Below are 10,486 nucleotides of genomic sequence, written 5' to 3'. Positions count from 1 at the left end.
CATGGGAACACTTTATTCTACGTTTTTTTCTTTGTGAAAGTTATGTGTCTCACTTTTTTTTCTCACAAAAATGTATTAAAAATATATATTCGTAGAGCAATAATTGTACTATTCCTCGTTTTAGTGCTGGGGCTGGTAAACAACTGGCGTAACAACAGTTCCTGAGACTTAAAAGAGTCTTTTTAAAAAAACTACAAAAAAAATCATTTTTCAGTTGAAATAATCACAAAAGGGCGCGATTCGGATGACTTGCTGAGAACGTGAAAGGCCAGGTTCCCCACAATGGCGCACTAAGGGGAATCAGGAAAAAAGAGAAAACTATTTACTACGACAGAGGAGTGTTTGGTGCATGTTCAACTTTGGCCAGCAGTCCATTGTCTCTGATGTCTATCATTTAATAGGCTAGTTGACATAATGAATGAACTGGGCCCACCTTCTGCCACTCCAAAAAGAACCCAGCCTTATCTGAATTGAGGAGCACATTAGGACCTCTCAGCCAATCAGTGCCCGGCACCCAGGCAGAGTGCCGAGCCCTGAAGAGGAAGAAGGGGAGTTCTTTTTACTCTTTTTTTTTTGTGTGTGTTGTTTTCTTCAGACTTTTAATGAAGCTGGCCCGCTGACTCGAGGAGGCTTGAAGGAGAGTGGTAGTAGTGTCACAGGGGCTGTGACTGCGCCGTGCGTTGACTGAGTGTGTGTGGCGCTACCTCGTGTGTGTGTGTGTGCGACAAAACAGGATGGTTTCAGTGCAGACCCGCAAGGATACCAGGACAGTGACCATGGCCAGCTCTCCTCCCGCGTTACCGGGCTTCGGCATATCAGGGAAGAGCTTTCTCATCGACCATCTGCTGCAGTCGACCGCTGGCCCAGAGGGCAGTAGCTCTAGCAGTAGTGGTAGAAGTGGTAGGAGCGGTAGTGGTGGTGCTGGTGGTGGTGGTGGTAGTAGTGGTGCAGGTGGGCGTTTGGGACACGCTCTCTGCAGGTCCCCCAGGAGGAGCTGGGGCCCTCAGCACTGCCTGCAGCTCCAACAGCAGGCCCCCGGATGGCCCTTGCAGCAGGTGAAGGACCTGGGCCGACACCTCGTACCGCATTCAGGTAAAGCCCGTAACGGATTTGGTTTTTATACTTAATGAGCGTGCACGTGATAACGAGGTATGATGTGTTACAATGTGTCCATGCGTGGGCTACAGTTGTCCGTACGCCTTGGGACTCGGATTGATCGGTTGATTTGTCCTTTAACAAAAACAAAACAGATTACTGTGATAATAATATTTTTTGCTGCATAATAAGAAAATAATGAGGCATTATGATATAACATGTATAACAGCTTATATCTGTAACAGCTCACCAATGAGGTTAATTCTGGGGAATATTTTGTTTTCTAACGCAAAAGCTGTTACAGGCTTTTCCAATGCTGATTAATTTTGGTGGTCTAATAACTTTCTCTTGAGCGTCAGCAATTAAATGTTTCTCGATTTAAAGTTCAATTAAAGTTAAATTGCTGTATTACATAAGTTTAATATATTTTGTATGTACTAGTAATTTCCATGGATTCATTATAGAAAAGGATTATGCCACCAAATGGTGGTGTTAGTACAACATATTAAGCTTAAAATCAGTATCTTGCCCTCGGACATGAAGTGAATCGGACCTCTTCTCTTTTGGAGCCACTAATGAGCTAAAGTTTTAAAGTTTTTTTTGGCCTGAAAAACAATGACGATTTCATGGCACAAATCAGCCTCCGATGGACAACTTTCTCGATTGCCGTCCAACTGTGAAAACGATCAAGCAGTCGCATGATCCTAAGTGACAATCCAGTGCATCCCACCTGGCTACTCATTTACCAAATCTCTCTCTCTCTCTCTCTCTCTCTCTCTCTCTCTCTCTCTCTCTCACTCAGCAGGTGTGATGAGCGGTGTGTTCCTGCGGGCTCCTGCCCAGTATGTGCTGGCGTGCTGCGGTGGGTCCAGTCCCCCCTCCCCGGTCTTCCCCAGTAAGTGTTTTATGCCTCATCAGCGACGCCTCAGCACCCCTCTAAAGCATTTTGCCGCGGGGGGGGGGGGTGCTCCCCCTCCTCCTCCTCTGTGCTCTTTCCACAGCTAATTACTGATGCTATGCCGGGGAGCTAATTCTCCGCTCAGCTCTGCACGGCAACTATTCATGACCATTCACGGCTGTTTGGGACTGGGGAGGTAGGGGTGGGGGGGGGGGGGTGATGGTGGAGGCCCTGCGGAGCCAAAACTCCCCCCTCCTCCCCATCTTTTGTACCGGCAAATACACACTCGATCCCCCTGGTGCAAATATGCAGAGCTAATAAAAGTCTTGTCGTCTGTCACATTAAGAATTTGAATTGAAGTTTTTTCCCCCAGCGCTCTACACTTTGATTGGGTTCGGTTCTTGTTTATCTCTCCCGTTTTGCGGTACGTCGGGTAAAAGTGAGCCCCCGAAGTGATGAGTTTGAACTAACTAGTCGGCAGAGCAGAATAAACAACACCGAATTCCCGACGTCCCAATCTCGGGACGACAAGTTCATCGGAGGTTATAACTGTAACGAAGGCGAGGAATGGTTTGGATTCCTCCCGCTGCTCCAGCGGGAGGAGAAGGTGGCGGTCTGTGTGTCCCACAATGCCGTGACACTAAAGAGACGCCGGTAAATAGTCGGCTCTAAGAAAAAACAACATGGCCGCGTCCCCTCGAGTGTGATGAGTCCTCTTAGTGCGCTGACACTTTCCCACAGTGCCCGGCAACGGGACAAAAGCCCCGGCCCCGGCGTGACCAATCAGCACTTTTATTCCGCCGTCCACACGCGACCCCGGTGCAATTTTTCACTGCAGCAATGAACTCTGTTGCTTCACCCCCCCCTCCCCCAACACCACCCGCCCCCTTACCCATTCCTCGGTGGAAGAGGCCCGGACACAGGACCCCCTGACTATTGTGTGGTCCGAGAAACCTCCCCCCCCGCCTCCTCTCCCCCCCCCCCCCACCTCCCTCAGTTCCTCCTCTATTTTCCCGGCCTTCAGTTCTCGTTCCTGCCCTACCCCCCTTTTGGGGGAGGAGGAGCGGGGGAGAGAGGGAGGGTCCTGACGGGGACTTAAAGCATTCATTGAAAGTGACTTTTATAGACTTATTTGAGCTCATCTTCGCATACAAACTGGCTTCATACCTGCGGGTGAAAAGATTTAGTGTTGCAGTGCTAAGCCAGTCAGTTGCGGCCTTCCCATTGAACGACTCTTTTGTGCCCCCCCCCTCTCTCGACTCCCCCACGTCCCCCTCCCCTCTCCCCTTTCCACTCCCTCTCCTGCCAACTCAAAGCCTTCTATAGTCGGGCCCAAGAGGCGCGCGCACACACGCACACGCGCACACACACACACACACACACACACACTTTAGCATTCACACACACGTTGCCCGCGAGTGACCTTGGTAATCTGGCGTTTAAGTGGCAACCATTGAGCAGCCATAGTAGAGTGAGGGCCATGTCTAAACCGGTTAGTCGCTCTCTAGAGGTGGTCTCCGGGCACATTTGTCGTACAGATTAAAAAAGCGCAGCGCTGAATGGATGGGCCAAATTTGTTTTCACTTGACTTTTGTCATGCGTGCACCTGTGAGTGCGCGGCCGTGGGATTGTGCCATCACCGTTCAACAAATCCCCCCTCTTTTTTTATATATATATTTCCCATTTAGTCACCCCCGCTGTGTTAAAGTGGCGTGATTGATACAAAATTAAAGGCTAGTGAGGGATAAAGTGAGTGTGACCGAATATAGGATCATGGAGGGAGAAGAGGGGAGCCGGGGAGATTTGGTACGGTCAGAAACATGAGTAGTATCATTACGAGGGCGACGGAGGGCCATGTAGAAATGCCACGTTATATTTATAACATCTCTGCTTGTATTCAGATGGGCTCGCTCGGATGAAATTGTTCCATCATCCATTCCCCACCATGTACAAGACATATGAATGAAGCGATATTAACAACATTGGTGTGCCAATATATTATTTGTGCTATAGTACAAAACGCTTATATATTGACTGTATATATTGACTGAATTTGTCACGTCTAGAGGGAACCAACATGCCCATGTGGTCGTCTGAATCCAGTCCCAAGTCGCGCCGCGGGATACTGAGAAGGGCCGTGTTCTCCGAGGAACAGCGGAAGGAGCTGGAGAGAACGTTCCGGAGGCAGAAGTACATCAGCAAGACGGACCGGAACAAGCTAGCGGCTAGCCTCAGTCTCAAGGAGTCACAGGTAATGGACAACAGACCAGGCTAGCAGTTCACCTCAGTCTCAAGGACTAATAGGTCATGAAGAACAGGCGACGTGAGAGGCTAACCTCAGACTCAAGAAGTCTCAGGTTATGGACAACAGGCTAGGCTAGCAGTTCACCTCAGTCTCAAGGACTAGTAGGTAATAAAGAACAAGCTAGGCTATGCCAACCTCAGTCTCAAGGAGTCACAGTTAATGCAAAACAAGCTAGGCTCGTGACTTACCTGTCTCAAGGAGTCACAGGTAACGGAGAACAAGCTAGGCTGGGCTACCTGCTAACCTCAGTATCAAGGAGTCAGAGGCAATGGAAAACAAGCTAGGCTAGGCTACCTGCTGACCTCAGTATCAAGGAGTCAGAGGCAATGGAAAACAAGAAAGGCTAGTGGCTAGCCCTTGTCTCAAAGTCTGGAGACCTCCATTTCCAGAATAAACAAGGGTTTTAAAAAATAATTTAGAAATTCATTTAAATGCATTGAAAAATAAATCGAATTCCTCGCATTTAACAGATAGAGCCGTAAAATCTTTCCAATCATAATCCCCTCATTTCTCCCCTAGGTGAAGATCTGGTTTCAAAACCGGAGGATGAAGTGGAGGAACTGCAGGGAGAAGGAGGTGCACAGCAGCCGCTCCCCAATGGATGAGCTTATGAGCCGGGGACTTTCCCAGGAGGTGGAGGTCAAAGCAGCACCAGAGGTCCCGTCATCAGACGGACCCCAACCGCACAAGACTGGCAGAGACACAGCCGTTATAGTGCATGGAAAATCCTATAGGGAACCGGTGGCTCTGGCAAATCGATCAAGTCCACACTAAGACACTTGTGTGTAAAAAAAGAAAAGAAAAAAAAAAGACTGATGTTAATGATCACAATGTGTCCAACATTCATTCCCTTCACTGAATTTACTTAGCATTAAAGTGTTTTTGTTGCATCATGAATAACTATAAGCGTTGTCGTCACGGTTGAAAGGCCTGCTGCAATTGACTTTCATTTTTCCAATGCAAATCACTTCAAATTTCACGGATGTTACACTGACAAGTCTTTCCCAGGAAGGATTTCCTGCTTTTTCGTTGCAATTGCAATCAGTAAACGGAACTTGGAATTGAATACACCATATTTTTTGTATAAATATGTATATTTTTGTAATATGTCTTGAGCTTTACATTAAAGCACTTCCTATGGTGAAGAACTTTTTCAATCGATTTGTTCAACAAATAGAATACTTTGTAAGTACTTAAGGCTTACCTTTCAATAGCTGATAAAGGCTAGCATGTTGTTTTATTGTATGTATAATTTACATTTTCCTTCCCTTCCCATGAATTCATCACTTTAAACTCAAATTATTTTGTTTAGTTTGTAGTTTTAAGGAATATTCCCTGCTTTTCCCGGCTGTGAAAAAAGCCCCTGATGAGCTGTTTGAACTGAATAAACTGTTGAAATGAAAAATTAAATACTGCAATTAATCCTTCATTATCTTTGAATTGCTTTAATCAAAATGTAAAATGTGGAATTATACAGTCTATTCCACTTTTGTTCGACTGAACACCTCAGCAACCAATCAGAAATCATGTTTTAAAGCCTTTTATATTCTGTGACACAGCTACCCACTCCAATGCCTCCAACTATGATTACCATAATAAAAACAGTCTTGGAACATTAGGTCTGGACGAAGCCTTAAACGGTCCCATGCAATTATGCAAAGCTGTAGCCCAAGTCATGAAGTCTGAAGAGAGAAAAAGATAAAATCCAGTAAATGATGTTATCAGCAGCATTAGCAAGTAACATGTGTGAGCTCTGTTTAGCCTAAAAGACTATTTAAGTGTAAACACAACCGATGGCCTATCAAAGCCACGATCCTCTCACATCAGCGTTTGGCATTTGCAACTGCAGCCATGAGTCTGAGTGGATAAGGTTGAAGCACAGCTTTGCATTGCTTAAGCCTTTGCTCTTATTACTGCAAACTGTATGTGGGGAGAAGTCAATTAAAATGGTTGTTCAGTTCACATCAATCTTAACTTCAATGAGTCCACAGCATTGAAGCGCTTAAAAAGGCTTATATTACGATTTTGATGCACCAGCCAACAGTTGATTTATTTGTCTGTATTTCCAGCTTTTAAAATCGTACTTTGACAAAGATGAAGAGTTTAGAGATGGGTTAGACCAAAATAGTTTGGGAATTATGCATGTTGCTGTAAGAGATCAACCAAATAATTTTTTGGGTCAGTTGGGCTGTTGTCAAGACAACATAACACCCTTACTATTGCTAACATTATCACAAAAAATGCAAACAATGTTAGCCAGCAATCATTCCCTCGTTGTTTGTTGGGTCGTTGCTGTGCAGCATTATGACGAAAAAGAAAACCACATCAATTGCAAATAATTATTTTAAATATTTATTTTCACGTGTTATAAAAAAACATACAAAACTCATAAATACAACATTTTCTATATAGAAAATAATTTCTTAAAAACATAATATACAATATTATTATGTACAGTTTTTCGAGTGCATTCTATCAACTTTGTGACCATGTAAATACAAAGTGGGCCACCGGGGGCAGCAGAGAACCTTGAGTCCAGCTCTTTCCCTGTACACATCTAAAGCTCTAAAGTGAGCTATAGAGCCAACAACTGAAATCAATTAAAGGCTCTCTCCTCCATCCCTTAAACGTTCCCTTTATCTTATTCATATTCAAAATTCTTCCACAACAACATTTCCCACGGGCCACTAAGCCGCTCCAGTTAGCTCGCCGTGCCACCGTGGGTCCGACGGCTCCTCCTCCCTTCCCGATCAACACCTGTGGTGCTTCCACTTGCGTGTCGCCGTGGCGATGTGGGCGTCCTTCTTGTGCCAGGGGAAGAGCCGGGTGATGGCCAGGCTGGCGTCGGCCTGCACGGTGCCCGCGATCAGGTAGAGCTGGGAGCGGCCGGGGCGCACCAGCGCGTGGGCGCAGCGCAGGTTGATGAGCAGCCACTGCTGGAGGAGGTGCTGGGTGTCGTACGGCAGCAGGGGGCCCTGGCGGATGAACTCCACCCGGCCGTCCACCTGGAACTCGGGCTCGCCGCTGGGCAGGCGCCGGCGGTGCAGCTTGGCGGTCACGGCTGGAGGGGGAAGGGGAAGAAGAGAGGGAGGTAAGTTAGCCACTGAGCTTTGCTTTTTCAGTGGTCGAAAAAAACGTCCATGATGACAACTTTCGGATACGTTCCGGATATGTTCCGGATATGTCGTCGGGTTGCTTACCGAAGTCATGCTGGCACAAGGTGTCCAGAACCGTTTTCATTGTGGGGTACTCTTGCACCGATGGGCAGTTCTGACAGGCAGGTTTAGGCAAGTCTGTAAAAATAAAAAATAAATCGTGAGTTCACATTTCATTGGAATTGAAAGCATGTCAGCTTATTATAAGCAACTTTATTATTATTATTATTATGAGCAAAAATCATAATTATGAGCAAAAGAAGAAGCTGTTGTAATTGAGAGGAGGTTGGAGACGTACCTTTGGTGAACTGGGAGAACTTGGGGTGCGGGGACAGGCACATGTCCTCCTCGGCGGGGAAGCGGTCACAGTCGAGGGCCTCGGGCCAGGCGTGGCCCTGGCAGGCCAGCACTGGAGCGCAGCCGTCCCTCACCGCCATGCACAGGCTACGGCAAGGCAGGATGAACCTGGAGGGACAAAACAAAGACAGGGTCAGTGTCAGGTCACAAGGAACGATTGGATTCATCGGCATCAAACCACAATAAGAATTAGCAATCCAAAGATGTTTAAATGAATTAACTTGATTCAGAACACAGAGTAAAAAAGTGTCTCTTACGTGTCGAGGCAGACCGGGGCGATCAGGGAGCAGAGAAAGGCCTGGGCCTGGGGGTGGCAGCCCGTCTGCAGCAGGGGTCTCCAGTCCTCGGAGCGGGGGACCACCTCCCCGTCCAGGCTGCTGTGGCCCAGGAAGTTGGGCAGCCGCATCTCAGAGTAGCCCACGTTCTGGCACAGGGTCAACCGGCTGGGGATGGCCACGCAGCGGGTGGACTGTCCCAGGTCGAAGCCACTCGAGAGACACGGAAAGGCCAGGAGAACCACGGTGACCGCGGAGATGGTGGCGAGAACTGCGGTTGCGGACATTGTGGAGCGTTTGTTCTTCTTGATTAAAGTGAGTGGGTTGAGGGTTGGAGCCAAGTGCTGCTGAAGTCTCGCAGGAGAGAGTAGATGCGTGTGTGTGTCTCCTCTGCAGGCCACGCTGCGCTTTATATAGGGGCGGCCCAGCCAGCCGGCCCCCCCCGCGGTGAGTCAGTTAGTCTGTTATCAAGTACCTATCAATGACGCTCATGGAGACAACGACTGTTTTTGTGAGGACTGCAGACAGTGAGGAGGAGGGGGGTGGGGGGGGGGGTATATAATATGGGTGTGTATATGTGTGCATGTGGCAGGGGGGGGGGGGGGGGGTGGTGTGTGTGTGTGTGACAATCACAGCCCATGCACACTGAAATACAGCCAAGGGAGTTTTTGATTTGTATTTACACATCAATTTAATTTATAGATATATATATATAAGATATATATATATATATATATATAAGATAACTTATATCTTAAAAATAATTTATGTTAAAGAGCTGAATGAAGTTATATCGTTTATATTTTTAGAGAGGAGGTAATTGTCAACGTTTTTTTTGGGTTGTTTTGGTTTAAGAAAAGGAAAGAAAAACTGAACTGAGGCGTGGGCAAACTAAATGATCTGCAGAGTTAACCATCATTCTTTGGGAGAGTTGGTTCGTCTCTGAGGGTTGTGTAGACAGACAGGCAGGCTCCCTCACAACACAGGTCTCTTTCATGTGCCCTCGTTCGCTAATTTTGCTTCAAAAGGCCCCTGATTGGTTTCTAACTAAGTGAGAGCGGTGTTTACTGGCCGACCTGGCTTTGATCTGCCAGCTCTTGATTCACATGATAATTTCCTCCCAACTCTCGCTGGTGTCTCTGGGTATTAATCTGTCTGATAGAATGGTGTACCAAGCCTTCACATACACAGAAAATTTACCTTTGGAAATTGGCCAGAGAAGAACAACAATGTAGATTTACGTCAACTTTTCCCCTTGAGTGCTTTTTTATCGTAGTCACCCAATTATTTTGCTGAAGATTGTCAGTGGGACTGTGGGACATTAAGATACTCAGAATCCAAAGCGATTCACAGTGAATACAGGTTTCATGTCATTAATGAGAAGGTATCTTTAGGCATCTTGATCAGCGATGCCTAAAGTTAAGCTGCTGAATCGAGCCAAGTACCTCACGTTTTTAAATAACTAAAAGTTATAAGAGCTGTTTTGAGAGTGAGTGCTTCTCAGCAGACATGTGCTCGTGTGTGTCACTGAGCCCTCAGCCCACCGTCTCCCATGCCCTTGATGCAACAATAGCCACATGTTAGGTGTAATCAATGCATTTGTTTGGAGTTCGCCCTGAGGCTGAGATCCGTTATCTGTTGCTGGTTAGGGTCCCTGTGTGGGGTTTGAGACGTGGCAGGGGGAAAGCCCAGTCTCACCGGCCCCTCTCCCCTCTTCCATTTATCTCAGCCGTGAAACACTGTCCCAGCCAGCCACCCAACCAGCCAGCCAGCCAGCCAGGCCCATCAGCGGCCCCAGCCAAGCAGGCCTTTACAGCCTGATGTGACGAGTGCGGGCTGCTACTTCGGTCTGGTCTGGCCAGCGCAGACGATGGCAGCCAGCTAGAGGGGACTAAATGGGCAATTAGTCAAAGACCAATTTGGGAGAACAATGGGGTGTCCGCGTTTAACAAGCTCCCCCTGCCGTCGCTCCAGCAGGGGGTCTGTTGTGGGCCTTAATGGCTGCTGTGTAGACGCTGTGTTTGTCTTGCTAATGTGAAGTACTCGCACGGCTAATGACAGCAGAGGTGGGTGGGTGGGGGGGTTTATGTGATGGCTCATACTGTTGGCCACCGGTCCACTTGACAAGACCACAGCCGCTGGATTTAAAGAAAATGGATTTCATGCATTATTTTAATTGCGATAGTTTCGTAAAATGGCGTTGTGTTTAGGTTCAGTGTAGCATTTAATGTTTGCTTAGAGGAAACAGCCATTGAGTGAGACTCTGAACAACCAGATCCTAAAAACCAATCTGGAGTAAATAAAGAAATAAGTGCTGCCTGCTGTCTAAAAACACACCTGGACGGCCAAGAAAAATTAGCCGTTTATCTTTTATACTGCTTACAAACCTACAATGTTATTT

At 47.1% G+C, this 10,486-nt stretch overlaps 2 protein-coding genes across 2 annotated transcripts; one reads left to right on the top strand and one right to left on the bottom strand.

Annotated features, from left to right (window-relative positions):
• Positions 1–776: 776 nt before the first annotated feature.
• Positions 777–5,072, top strand: dbx2 (developing brain homeobox 2; the record flags this gene model as incomplete). The annotated part of the gene is made up of 4 exons (XM_084477166.1): positions 777–1,092; positions 1,901–1,990; positions 4,060–4,244; positions 4,818–5,072. 4 exons carry the CDS (start codon positions 777–779, stop codon positions 5,070–5,072), a joined length of 846 nt encoding a protein of 281 aa, XP_084333292.1.
• A 1,976-nt stretch (positions 5,073–7,048) lies between these two features.
• Positions 7,049–8,372, bottom strand: szl (sizzled; the record flags this gene model as incomplete). Its single annotated transcript, XM_084477165.1, has 4 exons — positions 7,049–7,359; positions 7,499–7,591; positions 7,752–7,918; positions 8,068–8,372. The coding sequence occupies 4 exons, from the start codon at positions 8,370–8,372 to the stop codon at positions 7,049–7,051; spliced, it is 876 nt and encodes a 291-aa protein (XP_084333291.1).
• Between the last annotated feature and the right edge of the window lie 2,114 nt (positions 8,373–10,486).

The sequence above is a fragment of the Micromesistius poutassou genome (assembly GCF_964030765.1).
Source record: "Micromesistius poutassou genome assembly, chromosome: 13".
Taxonomy (NCBI): Eukaryota; Metazoa; Chordata; class Actinopteri; order Gadiformes; family Gadidae; genus Micromesistius; species Micromesistius poutassou.
The sequence above is the reverse complement of the archived record's forward strand: the minus strand, read 5'-3'. Positions and strand labels throughout refer to the sequence as shown.